Source organism: Scomber japonicus, chromosome 5 (assembly GCF_027409825.1).
Source record: "Scomber japonicus isolate fScoJap1 chromosome 5, fScoJap1.pri, whole genome shotgun sequence".
Lineage (NCBI taxonomy): Eukaryota > Metazoa > Chordata > Actinopteri > Scombriformes > Scombridae > Scomber > Scomber japonicus.
In genome coordinates, this window is record NC_070582.1 from 33,577,022 (window position 1) to 33,597,324 (window position 20,303).

Genomic DNA, 20,303 nt, shown 5'->3' on the forward strand with positions numbered 1-20,303 from the left:
GTAATGGGCCGTCCATGACCAGAGGGGCTATGAGTCAGTCCAGAGCAGGACAACGACTCGTCTGTCAGCTCTGGTCCACTTCCACTCTCCAGCAGCTGGCAGCACACTCAACAACACTTGATGTGACTATGCTATAATAATCGCTTTTTTGGAGTCTCTCTCTCTCTCTCTCTCTCTCTCTCTCTCTCTCTCTCTCTCTCTCTCTCTCTCTCTCTCTCTCTCTCTCTCTCTCCTCTCTCTCTCTCTCTCTCCTCTCTCTCTCTCTCTCTCTCTCTCTCTCTCTCTCTCTCTCTCTCTCTCTCTCTCTCTCTCTCGTGTGTTTCCTCCATATGTGAGCTCTGTCAGTGGGTGTGTGTGTGTGGAGGGGGTAGAAAAGTAGGGCCTCATCCTGTCTGGTCAACAAAGAGAGGGATAAATCTGAAGATGTAGTTTAGTCAATATGATGTATGACAAATCTTATTATTGATCAGATTTTCACAATAAAACATGCATGTATAACCTGAGAGCAGCAGTGACTCTACCATACAGATCACATGATCAGACCTCTGCTGTCTGTCCTCTGTAACTCAGGTATTTATCTAACATGATGTGACATGCTGAGCTGAGCACTGACCACCCACAACTGTCCATCTCCATTTGAAGCCTTTTTCAGGTGGTGTGTGCAGAGACCCGGAGCCACATGGTATGCGGGTCAAAGGTCCACATGTCTACTGAGTCAAGTTTACTGGCATGTGTGAGTCACACACCGGCCTGACTGAAGCTCACTGACACACACTGTCAGGTGAAGTGAGGATCTGAGTGAAAAGAAGCAAACATAGCACCTAACTTTATTGTGTGACTAGTTAATGACTGGCAAGGCTTGTGCTTGTGTGCCTGTCTGTGTGCATGTGTGTGGTTGGTGTGGACGATGAGGGGAGGGAGGGGAGGGATGGGTGGGGTGGGGGTGGGGGGGGGCGGCTGATGAACGGAGCCAGAACACCTGGGGGGGCTAGAGACGTGGGCGACTCCTTGTGTGTGTGTGTGTGTGTGTGTGTGTGTGTGTGTGACAGAGGGGAATTCCTGCTGTAAGCCTGCTGTACATGACTCACTCAGTGAGTCAGGAGAAATACATGGACAAGAAGAAGAAGAAGAAGACGTGTGTAGTGATACAGTGAGGACCACCACGAACTCTGACTCCCAACACTGACATCATTCACATCTTTATACTTCTATTACAGCAGCATGGCAGATTCCTATATGCAATACAACAAGGTGATAGATAAAAGGGTTTCCCACTGATCAATACATACTTTGGGATTATAGATAATCCTAAATATTTGTCTTTTTCACTTTCCTCTTTAATTGTCTACAAACACACAGTTTTAATTATTTCATCCTGTAAAATGTAATCAAGTTTTGCAGATATTATTCTTGAAACATCCACAACTCATTACAAAACAATGATTTAGTAATCATAAATGACTGAATGAATATGTATCTTTTTTATTGGAAAATGATTTGAAGAACAGCTTTGAAGATCTGCAAATCCCAACACTTTTTTGGTTCATAGCTCCAATGACCAAAAACCTTTAAAGTACCAAATCTGGTCAGCTGTTTATCATATTATATTCCTATTTCATTATTATGTGATCAGATTTAAATCAAAACTTCATTTCACTTGGGAAAACTGGTTTGAATAATGTGATAATCTACTTAAATTCTATATTCTTATGTACTATCAATAAACTACAATGAACTGATTCTACAAATATTACATTATTTAATATATCTAGAGCTCAATTATTGTTTATGAATGAGCCACACTGTTGCACTATCTGACAGTCCTACTGGCATAAATACTCACTAGAACACCAAATGTAGATTAATCTGCTGCTTAAAATAGTCCCCAATAATCACACTGTTTTCCTCCTGTTTGGCATACTGCTGTTTTTGTGCGACGGTGTGACTCTCACATACAGAACACACATACAGTGTATCAGTCTAATCCAGCTGTCAACGCTTCACATCTGATAGCTCCTCTCTTAACATTTAATCCCTCTGATAGGTCAACAGGCCGGATTAGCAATGTGTTTTAATTAGCCGGGATCAAGTTAGAGTGAGAGAAACCTGATTCTGTGGATGAATGAGTGAACCTGAGATTCACACACACACACACTGAGCCTTTTTAAGTTCCACATTAAAGAGTGAAAGATGACGTCATACTTGAACACAGAGAAGAAGTGCTGCCTCTGAACTCAACAGTGGAATGCTATTCTGTATTAATTACACACTAATTACTGACATGTAATTACTTGTTACACACACACACACACACACACACACACACACACACACACATCCATCTCTTCCACAGTATTTCACTGTCTGCCACATTCCTGACTGTGCAGTTAACCCAAACACAAACACACACACACACACACACACACACACACACACACACACACACACACACACACACACAGATGCAGAGGTCTTTAAAAAAAACAATAGCAAGGAACTGTTACTGCCAGTTTCTCTTTCTCTTTCTCTTCTCTCTATCTCTACCTCCTCTCTTCCTCCTCATCCAACCGTTATTCTCCTCCTCCGCTCTCCTCCATCTCTCTCTGTTTTGACTAAATCGATGTCATATTTAATACTGGCACATATCATCTTCTCCTCTGCCTTCTTTCTGCTCCTGCTCCACTGAAGCCTTTTCCTCTCTTCCACCCGACCGATCGCCTCCCTCTCCGTCCTCCGCTCATAAAACCTTCATTTCTCTCCACTTTCCTCTGAGTCAGCAGAAAGAAAGACCACAGCTCTCTCTCTCTCTCCCTCTCCCTCTCTCCTTTCTTTCTTCGCTGAGCCGTGAACCTTCATAATTCTCCCTCTCTAAAGTCCGCTGAGGTTTACGTCTGAGTGCCGAAGAGCAACAAGCAGAGAGGAGAGAGGGGGGGAAAAAACCCAAAACGGCTAAATCTGGAGAGGACGACGACGGCCTTCTGCTGTTAGCCGTGCAGTGATGCGTTCAAGGGGAGACAGTTGAAAAAGAAAGACATTGTGTGTATGTGGGATTCAATCAGGAAAGCTGCTCCAAAGGGGATAACAAGTATCAAGTGACAAACTTTGACTTTAATCTTATGAAAGTTCTCAGATACACAACCTAGAAATGTCACTTTTTTGGAACTTGTTTTAAAAGTTTGACTTCTTTGTCACAGTGAATACTTTATTTTTTCAGTTTATGTTACACTCAGTGGCTTAAAAAAAAAAAGAAAGAGTCTTTCACTTGTTAAGGTTTCACAAATAAACCAAGACGACAATAGATCGTCAGCATTTTACTTTGAAAGGGAAAAATCAGTAAATGGGCTTTAATGTTTTTTGTCGCTTCACATTCCATTACAGGACAGTGAAGTCTCCTTGACCTGAGTGCACTGACTTAAAACCCTTTACCCCCAAAACACACACACACACACACACACACACACACACTCCCCGCTGAGAGCCAACAAAAGGTAGGAATCCACAGAGAAAATGTTAACTCGAGTCCCCCCCCCCCCCCCACACACACACTACTGTCTGTTCACAGCTGGGGTATAGCAGGTCCTGCTAAAATACTCACACACACACACACACACACACACACACACACACACACACACACACACTACTGTCTGTTCACAGCTGGGGTATAGCAGGTCCTGCTAAAATACTCACACACACACGCACACACACACACTGAACTGCAGGGACTAGGAAGTAGACAAACTCTAGAAGAGAGAATTGAGAGAGTGCTATGAAGGCAGTGATTTTTGCATGCACAGACACACATACACACTCACTCACCAGATAGTTCATTTTGTCCCTGCTGCAGTGAGGTGGCTGTGTTAACTCCGGGGCAGGGCTGCTAGCTCAGCCCCTGCTGCACAACTTGCCAACTAGATCCTGTCCGGAGAAGTAGATCCCAAAAAAGATCCCAACAAACTCCTCCAAGTCTCCTCCTCCGTCCTCCTTTCCTTTCCTTCCCTTCCTTCCTTTCCTCTGTCCTCTTCTCTTCCTCCCTCGCTTCTCTCCCGTTTTTTTCCTCCTTCTGTCTTGTTCAGTCTTGTTTTCAGTAGTCGAGCAGATCCCGACACATTCTGCTGCTCCGTGATCTCACACAGCAAGAATGAGAATGCCGCTGCTTGGCCCATTTACTTCTACCCCGCTCGTCCCTTCTCTCTCTCTCTCTCTCTCTCTCTCTCTCTCTCTCTCTCTCTCCCCCCCTCTCTCCTGCATGAGGAAAAGAGGGAGGAGTGTGTAACCCGACACGTCACTTCCTGTTAGATTCTGATATTCCCTCTATCCAGTCTGGTCATTGGCCTGAGGAGCTCTTCTCATGCAAATAAGCTTTGCCCTCCCACTTTCCTCCACTTCTCTCCCCCCTCAACTAACTCTCTCTCTCTCTCTTTCCCCCCCTGGCTGTGAGACAGAGTCGGTGCTTTGGAATACTGCTGAGACACTCACACAGTTTACTGCACATTAGCACAACATTACCTCATCTGGTTGTCTTCCTCCTCAGACATTAACAGTGAGGTGTTCTTCTGTCACGCTGCCTTTAAAGGGGGACTCCACCCATTTTCAGTCATCACAATGAAATGTACAGAAGACAATAACAAAAGTGTGGTAATACTGTGTTCCTCACTATTCCCTAGAAAGATGTGTCGTAAGAGTATGAATTCACAGGAAGATTCCTTATTAAAGGGTAAATATGACATTGTTTAATTATAATAATAGCTAATGTAACCTGGAGAGTCTTTTAGTGCACAGAATATACACAAATGTGAAATGTGTCTACAGACAGGCATACAATTCAATGAATCTGGAGCTGAAATGAGTGATGACTATATATCTGTGTTTAGATGAGCAGCTCTTCCAAGGAAAATACTGTGTATGGAAATAAGTAACTGTTTTTAAACTCCAAACTCCAACCAAATTGGTTTTATTTTGTCTATAATTACTTCCAGATTACAGATTGCTAAGAAACCTCCAATGACATTTAAGAAACACTAAAATCATAGAGTCATGAAATGAAGAGATGATGACAGAAATTCTCACATCAAACTTCTGAACCTGAAGATTCTGACTTATAAAATATAGAGGTTCTGTTGAAATGTGTGGAGCCTAATCAATACGTTCAGACAATAAGTAACAGAAATGATGTGATGCAGGTTTTGTATAAACAAATAATATTTGATTTGCTTCCCAGCTGGATGATCTTAGTCTGCATACACTATAAATCTAAAGGCTGAATAAAGCAACACATAGATCATAATGTGTTTGTGTTAAATATTTCCACATCTTCATGTTGACTAGAACCAGACCAATACTTCTTGTCTATTCAGTAACTTTCTCTGTAATCTCTGATTGTAAATGTTGTTACAGTCAGCTTCATACAGCTGTTGTCATTAACCTGTAGTTATGCTGAATGTGTCAGTCTCAACCATTAAACTGATGATTCTATCAGCCAGGCTTTCTGTCTCATTCACTTCTCACCAGATATTAACTGAGATTTTTTGGTGTTAGCCAACTGAAAAGAGGATGAAGAAGAAGAGAATTTGAAGTTTTCCAATAGTTAAGGTGTCTCACTGTGTAAAATGAGCTGGAAATGTGTGTAAATACTCTGACACATGCAGGAAATGATGAAAAGAAAAATGCAGTAATTAGAAGAAGAACTTGACGTCTTCTTATAGTCCTGACTGGGATCAATCAACCAAATCAACCAATAGCATTTGTTTAGCCCACAAATTTAATAATCAAATTATACATATCAAAGTAATTATAATTATATGTGTAATATAATGGTATATTATAATATATTATATTAATTCTGATACATAATCTAATTTTGATTATATGATATTCATGTGTTTTTTTATGTTCCTCAAATGTAAAACTTTTGTTTCCTTGTGTTGGACAACAAATGATTAAACTGTGAAACAAGATATTTTAGAAAATATTGATGAATCTGAGAATAAGAACAAATGGTAGATATGAATGTAAATCTGAGGGAATGTGTTTGTATATGGCTTCTTGTAGGAGGACCATTGATTTTTAAAAATGAGACTCATCAGCTGACCTGGAAAGCCATACACACAGTCTAATATAAACTCAGCTCTGTCTCATTTGAGGAAAGATGAACTAAAGACCTGACCTACTTCCTGCTCTTGTAATGTATCAGCAATTTTAGGGAACACTCTGATAAAGATGATGTGAACAGACCCACAGTTTATGAAATGTACAACACATAAAAAACACTAGACAACCCAAATCCTGCTTTTTATCACTCAGATTAGACTCTAAGATTAATATTTTAAACCTTCCAAACTGTTAGCAGTGAAGACTGATGGCTCTAATGGTTATACAATAAACCCCACACTTCTATAAAGTTCTGCTCATTTTCACTTTACATTAAATACATTTCCATCATTATTGCTATGTTATATTTTCATGTCTTAGGTAAAATAGGACATGATGTATATGCATATTGTGTGATAGGAGCTGTTTTTTCTCCATAAATGAGCTAAAAAATACACTCTCTCTGCTCTCTGAAACATTCATCAAGGTTTAATCACATTTATTGATCAGTCAGATCGACTATTGATGCTTTCTAAACACATTAGTGGTTCATATTCGGTATAAACACTTTTTTATGAGGAGATTCTTCGAAAATTGACCCAGAACATACTGTGAGGGTTAAAAGAAGAAGTGAGCAGAGAGACTTAATCAATACAGACTGAACTCTGCAGAAAGATCTGAAGCTGAGTGAATTTTGACCTATTATATGACATGGTGCTAAACTAAACTTTGTCTTCATTAGTTGCAATAATCTAATATTTTTATTGTGTGTTTCTGTTTTTAAAAAAAAAGCCAATATATCATCACCAAATATTCTTAAACCCTCAAGTATCTTTTTTGGCATCTACCTTTAAAAGATCCAGCTTCTGTCAGATTCCATTAACATTTAGTCTTCAGTCTGTCAGCAGTGACGAGCTCAGACTGGAACTGACTTAGTTGTGGTTGAATCATAATCAGACCAAACTAAAGTTGTATTTCTGCCCCAATGAAGCGCAACGGAAATATAATTTTGTCTGTTTTTTCTGAGCTTATCACAACTTCTCAGCAACGTCAGCACTTCTTGTATCTCTGTTCAGTTTAAAGACCTTGTAAAGTGAATTCAGACATTTTCTTCTAAACACATTAAATAGGTCATAAATGTATTTCTAAAAAAGGTGTAAAAAGCATTTCAACCATTTAGATTTGAATTGTGGAGCTAGGCTTCACAAACTGTGTTTCAAGATTTCTGTGTTCAGGATTTAGTGGGCGGGTCTGAAAATAAACCCGCCCCTGCTGCTGTAGAGGTATAAATACATTCAGCACACTACTACTAGCCAGTTAACTGAGTTAGCCACCGAGCAACCAGCTGAGCTAGCTGCCGAGTTAGCCGCTGAGCTAGCAGCTGAGTTAGCAGCTGAAAGCTCTCAGACCAGAGGTGTTCACAAGTCATTTTTTGCAAGTCCAAGTCAAGTCTCAAGTCTTTGAGTGAGAGTCTGAGTCAAGTCTCAAGTCTTTGAGGGTCAAGTCCAAGTCAAGTCTCAAGTCTCTGGTTAAGAGTCCAAGTCAAGTTTCAAGTCTCTCGCAAACACTAAATAAAATTCAAATTCTATAAGCTATAAAATCCTCTATATAAGACAGTATTGATGATTGTTTCACTAGAATCTACAGCAATGTGATGTGGAAAAAATACAAAGGATTGTTTCAATTTCATAACTGTATTTTTCTTTAACAAGAGTTTTTTTTTAACAATGCTGTAAAATACAATAAAAGAAATAACCGTTATGGTTATTACAGTATGACTCTCTCTCTCTCTCTCTCTCTCTCTCTCTCTCTCTCTCTCTCTCTCTCTCTCTCTCTCTCTCTCTTTCTCTCTTTCTCTCTCCCTCTCTCGATATGTGACAAATATCCTTCTTGATATCTAGAATAGGCTGCTTGGGTATGACTCTTATAAAGCATTAAATGTGTAGGTGTTCTACTAATTTTTTACACATAAAACGCCACTGGGTGACTGTACAGTAACTTAACTTAAGACAATGTCACAGAATAATCTTCTGGCACACCGTTATGAAATGTTAACTCAGCCTGTCACATCATATGGCTAGCAGCAAGAATGTAACATTAATATTCGTTTGAGAGCTAATTGCTAATTTTAACGTCTTTCACATTAGCAAGTGACTGACCGGTCTGGGTGCGTTTTCAGATGCCGGATGAAGTTTGAAGTGGTTGAACCAAAATCTTGAATCTTCTTGTTGCACACTTTGCACACATGCTGTCCGTTTGTTGGCTGACTGCGTGAAGGCATTGTAGCCAAATGTAACGATCCAAGGGACTCCTGTTGGGCTTCTTTCACTCGCCATTGTCTTGAAATCAGAGAGTTTCTAATACAGTATACAGTAGTAGACGGGCTCTGCTCGAAATGCGCGCGTACACACGGCGCGTGCGTGATGTTGGTGTTTACTGTCATCCTCAGTCACAGCCAGAGATCACTTCCCAAATGCAAACAGAGAAGACGAATGACAGATAATAAATGAGAATATAAATGATAACATGAAAATAATGGTAATTTGCGAGTCTCCAGCCTCGAGTCCGAGTCAAGTCTGAAGTCTTTTGAAGTCGAGTCCGAGTCGAGTCTGAAGTCAATGTGTACTGCGACTTAAGTGCGACTCGAGTACGAGTCGCAAGTCCGAGTCACCAGCTCTGTCTCAGACATAGCATCCATGTTTCTGGTAGAGGTGGTGACTCTGATTGACAGGTGACACTTGGTAGGGGGCGGGGTTTCAGCGAACTCGGCGGGCACTCCCACAGCGTTTGGGAGCAGAGAAAGAGTCAGATTTTCACACAACTTTGAAGCCTAATTTCATATATTTAACGTTTTTTTTAATCATTCAAATTTGGCAGGGTGGTTAACAACACACTTTTCTGTGGTATGTCAAACTCAGAGCACATATTTATTCTTACTTTACACAGACTTTAAGTTTACAGTTATCACACAGCTATTACTCATCATTTAAAATCAGTTCATCAGTAGTTTCCTTGAAGGAGAAACAGGTTTGTGAGAGATTTATGAACCTGGTTTGATTCATATCAAATGTAGGATGTCCTAATATGGGCATGCACCCTGTGATATTTTGGAGGACCGTAGATACAGTGTGTGTGTGTGTGTGTGTGTGTGTGTGTGTTGACCTGCACTGGTGCCCGCTCTCCAACACAGCATTCCACACACCTACACACACACTTCACCCTCAGTGACCTGAGCGCTGTCCTCTCTGACCATCACACTCCAACAACAACAGCCTCTGTCACGCTGACCTACAAATGGCAAGATCCTGCCACACACACACACACACACTCACACTCTCACACACTGACAGAATGCAGTCATTGAGGATTGGGAGATGTAGGTCAGTGTGAATCTGAATATGGTAATGGTCACGGCTTCATAAAGGCTCAGTTTGTCTTCACTCTCAGTTCAGGTTGAGGACGTTCTGTTATTCATATTTCCCAAATATACACCACCACTAGAATTCTGGGAGGATACACTGATGATGATCAATAATATATAATCAACTATGTATGTGAGGTGGAGGTAGCAGGAGTATGGTCAATTAAGATTTGTGCTTTTATTTTGATGTTAAAAAGTTGAAGATGATGATTTCAGCTATTACAAACCGTCATAATAATAAAATATATCATCATTTTGAATGAGTAGTTACTCTAATAATTGATTAATCCTTTATATTATTATTATTATTATTATTATTATTTAATAATTATAATAATAATTATCCTCCAAAATAATAATAAAATAATCATGTGTTAAACTTCTATGTGTATACAGTTTTTTTCATGATTGTAGTGTTATTTATTATTATTACCATATATCATTAATTATTCATTATTCTGATTATTTATTTTTCATGATGACACATCATTCTCGCTCCCGGTCTTCTCTGCCACTGTGGGCCACTAAAGTTAGAAATAGTTGAACATTGAACTTTGTGGCTTTAGATGACCTGTCTCAGTAAAATGAATCAATTCCTCTTTATTTCAGCACTAATTAAAATCTTAGGATGAGATAAATGAGTGTGTGTGTGTGTGTGTGTGGATCAGCATCTCTCTGCATTCACATGGTTAATAACTTCATTAACCCCTGTCAGCTCTGTGCTCTGCTCCAGCGGCTTGACACACACTAATGGATGAGCTTGGAGTGTGTGTGTGTGTGTGTGTGTGTGTGTGTGTGTGTGTGTGTGTTCATGATCTAGGCTGCTTATTATAACAGCGAGTGATCTCTCTCAGCCTTGGGCAGTTGTGTGGTGGAAACCCAGAATCTCACATGTGGGTGATTGTAATGTTTTCTGATAAGAACTTTTAACCCTCCTGTTGTCCTCCAGTCAAGGAAGGAAGGATGGAAGGGAGGAAGAAGGAAGGAAAGGAGGGAGGAAGAAAGGAAGGGAGGAAGGAAGAAGGAAGGAAAGGAGGGAAGGAAGGAAGGAAGGAAGGAAGGAAGGAAGGAAGGAAGGAGGGAAAGGAGGGAGGAAGGAAGGGAGGAAAGAAAAGAAGGAAGGAAAGGAAGGAAGGAAGGAAGGAAGGAAGGAAGGAAGGGAGGAAGAAGAAAGGAAAGGATGGAGGAAGAAGGATGAAAGAGGGAAGGAGGGAGGGAGGGAGAAAGGATGGAAGGGAGGGAGGAAGGAAAGATGGAAGGGAGGAAGAAGAAAGGAAAGGATGGAGGAAGAAGGAAGGAAAGGAGGGAAGGAAGGAGGGAAGGAAGGAAAGAGGGAGGAAGGAAGAAAGGAAAGGAAGGAGGGAAGGAAGGAAGGAAAGATGGAAGGGAGGGAGGAAGGAAGAATGGAAGGGAGGAAGAAGAAAGGAAAGGAACAGTCAAAACCAAGGAGGACGACACAAAGGTTAATATCTCCATTCACTAATAATCGTGTCCAACCCTCAGGCTGATGCCTCTCATACATTTACTCAAACAAGGAAATGAAACAAGGCTGCTCTGAACATACAAGGTTTGCACCTGTGGTGGAGTTTAGCTCAGTGGGAGGAGTGCCCGCCACATGTGTTGAGGCTACAGTACTCGCTACAGGCGACCCTGGCTCAAATCCCGCACAGAGCAGTCCTCTGCTGTGTCATTGCCCCCCTCTCTGCCTCCTGTTCCCTGTCTATCTCTACTAACCTGTACAATAAAGGCAAAAAATATATACTTTAAAAAAAAAGGTTTGTACCTGACAGCAGTGCACAGTTTTTCTAATTTCAATTCAACACGTGCACGCACAGCTGATCACTTGCTTCACACACACTCTAATGACTGTGACATTTGGTGCATTAGAGCGAGCATTAGCGCAGTTATTTTTTCATTCACCACAAGCCACAAGCAGCAGTGACGGGACAAAGGGATCATTGTATTGACAGAATGGCACCACACACCCACACACACACACACACACACACACACACACACACACACACACACACACACACTGAAGCATAATAGGATTGGTGTGTGTCCAGATACAAAATTAATTTCCTGTGATTGTGTGCATGATTTTGGGAGTTTTTGGGAATCCAGGTAAAGCACTCAGGAGACTATACTGACTGGAAGTGTGTGTGTGTGTGTGTGTGTGTGTGTGACTGGAGGTTTTACAGTAAAGGAAGCTGTTGCTAGGGGTTTGTGAGTCTTCCTGTCTTCATGCAAGAATATGAAACAGTTTTGGACATGGATGGAAATAAGATGCAGGTGAAAACAGATCTGCTTCTTTTAGATCTATGTGTACTTTACATATTTACATCATTGTAGGACTAGAAACAGACACCAAATGTTATCATTGTATGCAGTGAGTCTAGTTGATCCTATCAGTGTGTGTAAATGGGATTTTTTTACACTGATCAACAGAGACAATATATATTTTTTACTCTCTATTGTTTTTTATTGCTTGTGTATTTATTATTTATTCTTTTTATTGATGCTTTTTTAAATTTTTGCTATCCACTTACAGCTATAATAATGTAAATGCCACTGTGCGACTAATAAAGGAATATCTTATCTCTACAAAATGAATTCAAGACATACACATTAATATAAAACAGAAAATATGTCATTGTGTGGTTGTACATCTCAATGACTATAACACATCTACTGTCCATCATCACTGAAGCAGCAGCTCATTCTGAAACGCTCAGCATAATCATGTCGTATCCTGCTGTAATGACATTATATGTGATTATGTTTTACTGTCTTTCATTTACTTTATGATACAAGCAGCTGTAGGAAGCTCCACCTCGTCTCATTACTGGATATAAACTATTACAATCATTTATGCTGTTTTCTTTCCAGACTTTTGACAGGTACTGTATGTATGTCTTAAATGCACAATATGTAATTCTCTGCCACTAAGGGTCTCTCACTCAAACTAATAACAAAAGACAGAGTTTGATGACATTGTGTAGTAGTGTCTTTATTGTTAACAGCCTGCAGCCAGCCTCTACTGGTTAGGATTCCTTCACTGTTCATTATTTAACTGGAGCTGAATTCTCTCCTCAATAAACAGACCCAGTGATTAAAACAGGTGGTAAAAACACTGAATAAAGCATTTTCACGTTTAAAAAATGTTGTGAAATGATGTTTATTAGACACTGGATGTCTGGAGGAGCTGCTGCTAACATCCCATAACTAAAATCCTTCATCCAGTTAAAAGATATAGTTAAAAATGGCCAAAACGTGTCTACAAACTATATAAAAAGTCAATTTATGACAGCTTCCTGTGGACAACCACAACACTGACACATGAACATGAGGAAGAGGATATGACATCTGACAGCTGACCAGATGAAACATTCAAATGATCTGGTTTGAACATTACTGGAAACATTTGGGAAGAGAGATTTTAACCCAACACTAACACGTTTTTTTTCTTTCTCTCTTAGATCACTCTTTACAACATAAGAAAAATAGTTTCTTCGTATTCCACCTGCTCTCAAATATGAGTTTTTCTTTTTTTTCTACTTCAGTTCAATGTTTTAGTTTCTGTGAAGAATGATGCATGTGCAGAGTTTGACATTAGAAGCTTGTTTTCACATTTATCTGCTGAAGTTCATTGAGTATGTGAGTTTCTGGGACTGGCCTATGCGAGCAGGATTTATGACATCACAACTAGTCTGGAAGTTGATCATAGTCCAATGTTCAACCTGCATGTGCAATATTTGCATATTGTTATTGCAAATGAGCAAGTAATGGTGACTGCAGTTGATATTAATACTAAAATGAGAATAGCTGCCTGGTGCTTGGTGGAATCAAGATGTTACTCTTCGCTTGCTTTTTTTGCATCACTCACCTGACCAGAAACAGCCCCAGGACACTGCTGACTGGCCCTAATTTGACAAAATTCTAACTGCACCCCTGTGAATTCATAATTTCTCCATTCTAGCTTATTAGGAAAGATGAGAGGATGTATTCAGACAGACTTCCTCCTAACGGTCCATTCTCACACACGCACACACACAGATATATACTGCATGCAGGAACACAGAGGGAGTGGAGGGGGTTTTTGGACAAATACTCCCTCTGTGAGTATGATGTCAAAGGTCAGGCACAAATGATGTGAATAGTTGATGAAATGGCCCAGAGGACAGAAAGATCACATCTCTTTCTCTCACAGTCACATATCTGCCATCCACTCAGAAGCTTTCTACAACATTTCCTCACAGACACACAGTAAGCAAGAAGACGCACGGCAGAACTAACAGAAACAAAAACAAATCAAAGCTGAATTGAGAACAGAACATGTGAGTGAAATCATAAGGGAGCTCTTTTTTTACTTCACAGTGCAGTGGTATCTCTCATTCCTCCATCCTGGAGGTCAACAGTCTTTTTTTTTATCAGCTGTAATCTCTTTCAATATGTGAGCGCACAGAGTGAATGTGTCCTATTCACTGCACAGTAACAGGCATTCCGAGCTGTCTGGGCCATTATCATAAAACTGTGCTATGAATGCCACCCTGTCACTGCTACATAAAGAAGACTGAACATGCTGGACACCTATTGTAGAGAGACACGCTCAATGCACGCTGGCTTTACAGTGACGCTTCAGGCGTTAAGCTGCAGAACTTCTACTCAATATTTAACCCTATTGATTAAAGACCGTGTAAAGTGAATTCAGACATTTTCTTCTAAACACATTAAATAGGTCATAAATGTATTTCTAAAAAAGGTATAAAAAGCATTTCAACCATTTAGATTTTAATTGTGGAGCTAGGCTTCACAAACTGTGTTTCAAGATTTCTGTGTTCAGGATTTAGTGGGTGGGTCTGAAAATCACCTGAACCTGCTGCTGTAGAGATATAAATACATTAAGCGCACACTACTACTACTACAGTCTACAGTTAGCCAGTTAGCTGAGTTAGCCGCCGAGCTAGCCGCCAACTTTGAAGCCTAATTTCATATATTTCATAAATTAATTAATAATTCAAATTTGGCAGGGTGGTTAACAACACACTCTTCTGTGGTATGTCAAACTCAGAACACATATTTATTCTTACTTTACACAGATGTGAAATGTGTCCACGACCCAGAGAGTTAAAAACTTTCATGTCACAAAAGTAACACACAGAGTATCATATGGATACAATCCCCAGCTGTAGCAGTGATGATAATAAACTCCAGAGTCCAAAGCTTCAGAAACATGCTCCACATTCTCAGAGTGACACAGCGCCCTATCAGTCATGCCAGAGGCGACACTTTGTTCTACACTGTCAGACAATCAGCTCTTTGACAGTGAAGTAAAATGACAGCCACTGTACGGAACATCACACACAGCCTATGGGATGTGTCAGGCGTGGACCTATTCACCTTTCTGTCTCACACCACGTCACCATCCTGTCTGTCTGCTGAGCATCTCTCTCGCTCTCTCTCTCCAATAGCCACTGTGATTTAAGAGAAGGAGCAGTAGAGAACTACAATTTCAACTCAAATACGTCACTATCACTATCTACCACTTCCACTAATATTTGCAATTGCACTGTTAAGTATTTGTAGGTATCTTTATATTTATAATATGTCATGCATTTTGCAGCACTAGGATGTGACAGAAGTGGCTGTGATGCTGGTTGGTTTTACTGTAAATATTCATGATCACCAAAGGATGAATTCTAATGTTCCTGTCATCTCCTGAAGCTTCCTCTACTGACATCATCAGGCCAAAATGTACATGTGATACACAATGCATGTATGTAATATAGACAGATATAGATATAGAGATATAGCGATAAAGGGATATAAATATAGATATAGACATAGATATAGATATATAGATATAGACATAGATATAGATATATAGATATAGACATAGATATGTAGAGATATAGCAATAAAGAGATATAAATATAGATATAGACATAGATATATAGATATACCCCTCCCTGAGCTACTACCTTACCGTGGTGGAGGGGTTTGCGTGTTCCAGACAAAAGGTAGCTCAGAAGACCCCAATGACGAGCAACATAGTTGGTCTTTCGTGTCCCTTGCCCGGACCACTAATATGTTAGCTGAGCTATGGCCCAGCTAACATATTAGAGTGGTTAATATGCATTTCTGTTGGTTTATTCATGCCATTATTATTTTGCACATGTAAAGGAAAGACACATATATTTTTTCTGTTTGTGTAAACAACTTTATTATTATGGAGATTATGGTGACAATGTGATTTATTATTATTATTTCAGAAACTGTGACAACACTGAGTGTGTGCAATAAATCACTGCAGTCATCTGACCTGCTGGCAAAGAAGTCATATCCTGTCATCATTCCTGTGTCCTGACCGACACTGCATCTTGTCTGCTGTATAACCTAAACGAGCTAGCCTGAATCCTTACCTCACAAACAGGACCCCTCTCCCACAGACCCACCACCAGTGAGAGGGGCCAAAGGGGTCGGGTGTGTAGTGAGCTGGGCGGCAGCCGAAGGCGGGGACCTTGGCGGTCCGATCCTCGGCTGCAGAAGCTAGCTCTAGGGACGTGGAACGTCACCTCTCTGGTGGGGAAGGAGCCTGAGCTGGTGCGTGAGGTTGAGAAGTTCCGGCTAGATATAGTCGGCCTCACCTCGACGCACAGCAAGGGCTCTGGAACCAGTCTCCTCGAGAGGGGTTGGACTCTCGTCCACTCTGGAGTTGACACTGGTGTCAGGTGCCGGGCAGGGGTGGCAATACTTATTGCCCCCCGGCTTGGTGCCTGTATGTTGGAGTTTACCCCGGTAGACGAGAGGGTGGCCTCCCTCCGCCTTCGGGTGGGGGGACGGATCCTGACTGTTGTTTGTGCCTATGGTCCGAACAGCAGCTCAGAGTATCCAGCCTTTTTGGACTCCTTGGAGGGGGTGCTGGAAAACACTCCCCCTGGGGATTCCCTTGTTCTGCTGGGGGACTTCAACGCCCATGTTGGTAGCGACAGTGAGACCTGGAAGGGTGTGATTGGGAGGAACGCCCCCCCCCGATCTGAACCCGAGCGGTGTTCTGTTATTGGACTTCTGTGCTCGTTACGGATTGTCCATAACGAACACCATGTTCAAGCATAAGGGGGTCCATATGTGCACTTGGCACCAGGACACCCTAGGCCGCAGTTCGATGATTGAATTTGTAGTCGTGTCGTCGGACTTGCGGCCGCATGTCTTGGACACTCGGGTGAAGAGAGGGGCGGAGCTGTCAACTGATCACCACCTGGTGGTGAGTTGGCTCCGATGGTGGGGGAGGATGCCGGTCAGACCTGGCAGGCCCAAACGCATTGTGAGGGTCTGCTGGGAACGTCTGGCAGAGTCTCCTGTCAGAGAGAGTTTCAACTCACACCTCCGGGAGAGCTTCAACCATGTACCGGGGGAGGCGGGGACATTGAGTCCGAGTGGGCCATGTTCCGTGCCTCCATTGTTAAGGCGGCTGACCGGAGCTGTGGCCGCAAGGTGGTCGGTGCCTGTCGGGGCGGCAATCCCCGAACCCGCTGGTGGGCACCGGCGGTGAGGGATGCCGTCAAGCTGAAGAAGGAGTCCTATAGGTCCTTTTTGGCCTGTAGGACTCCGGAGGCAGCAGACAGGTACCGGCAGACCAAGCGGAGCGCAGCTAGGGCGGTCGCTGAGGCAAAAACCCGGACATGGGAGGAGTTCGGTGAGGCCATGGAAAAAGACTTCCGGACAGCTTCGAAGAGATTCTGGACCACCATCCGGCGTCTCAGGAGGGGGAAGCAGTGCGCCGTAAACACTGTGTACGGTGGGGACGGTGCGCTGCTGACCTCGACTCGGGACGGTGGAAGGAATACTTCGAAGACCTCCTCAATCCCACCAACACGTAAGGAAGCAGGGCCGGGGTGTGGGCTCTCCTATCTCTGGGGCTGAGGTTGCCGAGGTGGTTAAAAAGCTCCTCGGTGGCAGGGCCCCGGGGGTGGATGAGATCCGGCCCGAGTTCCTCACGGCCCTGGATGTTGTGGGGCTGTCATGGTTGACACGACTCTGCAGCATCGTGTGGACATCGGGGGCAGTGCCTCTGGATTGGCAGACTGGGGTGGTGGTCCCCCTTTTTAAGAAAGGGGACCGGAGGGTGTGTTCCAATTACAGGGGAATCACACCCCTCAGCCTCCCTGGTAAGGTCTATTCGGGGGTGCTGGAGAGGAGGGTCCGTCGGATAGTCGAATCTCGGATTCAGGAGGAGCAGTGTGGTTTTCGTCCGGGCCGTGGAACAGTGGACCAGCTCTACACCCTCTGCAGGATCTTTGAGGGTGCATGGGAGTTTGCCCAACCAGTCCACATGTGTTTTGTGGACTTGGAGAAGGCATTCGACCGTGTCCCTCGGGGGATCCTGTGGGGGGTTCTCCGGGAGTATGGGGTATCGGACTCCCTGATAAGGGCCGTCCGTTCCCTGTATGACCGGTGTCAGAGCTTGGTCCGCATTTCCGGCAATAAGTCGGACTTGTTTCCAGTGAGGGTTGGACTCCGCCAGGGCTGCCCTTTGTCACCGATCCTGTTCATAATTTTTATGGACTGGATTTCTAGGCGCGGATCGGTGCGGCGTCTGCAGTAATGCGGACTCTGCACAGATCCGTCGTGGTGAAGAGAGAGCTGAGCCGAAAGGCGAAGCTCTCGATTTACCAGTCGATCTTCGTTCCTACCCTCACCTATGGTCATGAGCTTTGGGTAGTGACCGAAAGAACAAGATCACGGGTACAAGCGGCCGAAATGAGCTTCCTCCGTAGGGTGGCTGGGCTCTCCCTTAGAGATAGGGTGAGAAGCTCAGTTATCCAGAGGGAGCTCGGAGTAGACCCGCTGCTCCTCCACGTCGAGAGGAGCCAGATGAGGTGGTTCGGGCATCTAATCAGGATGCCTTCCGGACGCCTCCCTGGTGAGGTGTTCAGGGCACGTCTCACCGGTAGGAGACCCCGGGGAAGACCCAGGACACGCTGGAAAGACTATGTCTCTCGGCTGGCCTGGGAACGCCTCGGGGTCCCCCTGGAAGAGCTGGACGAAGTGGCTGGGGAGAGGGAAGTCTGGGCTTCCCTGCTTAGGCTGCTGCCCCCGCGACCCGACCCCGGATAAGCGGCAAGAAGATGGATGGATGGATGGATATATAGATATAGACATAGACATATAGATATATAGCTATAGACATAGATATGTAGATATAGATATATAGATATATAGACATAGATATATAGATATAGACAGATATAGACATAGATATAGATATATAGATATATAGATATAGACATAGACCCTCCCCCCCCTCCCAGTTATTTTAGCCCTTGTGGTTTTTGTAATTGATTGTGTGTATGGTGTTTATACAGTATGTGTTCATTTTGAGACAGCACAAAGCTGTGTATTCAATTTGGCCATGTGTGTATGTTGCTCTCCTGATGAGTTTTGTTTTGCTGTCTAAAAAAATAATAATAATGATGAAAAATAAAGTTAAAAAAAACCCCATCACTTTCAAACTCAGTGAAAATCAAATGACATCTTCTCTTCGTCTTTAGCAGCACACAGTGAAGAAATGACACTTTATGGTGTTATAACTCCTTTTGCACTTCACACACACACAAACACACACACACACACACACACACACACACACACACACACACACACACACACACAGACAGACAGACCTTCACAGATACATGCAGCAACAAAGCACACAATCACTATCAGTCAAACTCAAAGTTCTCATATCACTCTTTAACATCACTTCAAGTTAAAAACACTTCCAGTATGAACCAAACTTAACTCTGGCTGTCATGCATGAGAATCACATCAGGTTTGTAAAACATAAATCATGTTAGTCACTGATCTAATTATCACTACTCATGTCAAATTCTGTCCTCTCTCCACACACTTCAGATGATTTATCGGTGCAGACGTTTAATGCAGAGCGCAGGTGTTACTACTTCACTCCATGCTGATGGACCTACCTCTACCTGTGGCGCCCCCTGCAGGCAATCAAACATTCTACAGAACACCTAGAGGACAGGGAGGGACCACAGAATAAACAACACACCAGTGAGCATAGAGAACATATGAGAAAATGTATGAATGTTACATATTCAACAATATATTTGTTGACTGTGATGTCTGCAGAGCTTTTAAGTGAGCTTTACCTTCACATCATATATCATTTGAAATCAAGCCCTACCTCCCTCTCTGTCACACATACACACACACACGTGCGCACACACATGCGCACATAGGGAGGTTACTATGGCAACCGAGCCTGAAGGGCCAGTGAATCAGTCTGGACTGATCTAGATTTGCTGATAACACATATACAGGACACACACACACACACACACACACACACAAACGAGAGGCACATGAAACACAGGCTGCATACAAATAGACTTGCACCTGAATGTCCAGAAACATATGGTAGAGTACAGTGTATGCACAGTATTACAGTATATGATTCAAAAGGAATCAATACAGTCAAATACACAATATATCAGCTGCATAAAAAATGTTGAATCAGCCTTTAAATAAATGTTGTAGCTGCAGTAATACTATAGACGATGAAAGGATATCGTGTTAATTAATGCTTTTGCTAAAAGCAAGATATCATAGAAACATCTATTCACCATTACTATTAATGTGCTGCATTCCTATTGGCTCTCTGTGAGTGCTCGGCCATTCCTCTAGTGCAGCCAATTAAGCAAAAGATATCGAAATCTACTCAGAGGACATACACTCTATAAGGTTTCCTCTAGTGTCATCCTCACCC

At 42.5% G+C, this 20,303-nt stretch overlaps 1 protein-coding gene across 2 annotated transcripts in view; it reads right to left on the bottom strand.

Moving 5' to 3' along the window:
- Window positions 1–20,303, bottom strand: part of bcar1 (BCAR1 scaffold protein, Cas family member) — a 105,140-nt gene that overhangs the window by 43,232 nt on the left and 41,605 nt on the right. The window contains exon 1 of one of the 2 annotated variants that reach the window (XM_053319665.1): window positions 3,820–4,170. The exons of the other annotated variant lie outside the window; for it this stretch is intronic. Within the exon in view, the coding sequence (XP_053175640.1) occupies window positions 3,820–3,831 (12 nt within the window). The 5' untranslated portion in view covers window positions 3,832–4,170. Of the gene's footprint in view, window positions 1–3,819; window positions 4,171–20,303 lie in introns of those variants that run through there. 2 annotated transcript variants of the gene reach the window in all.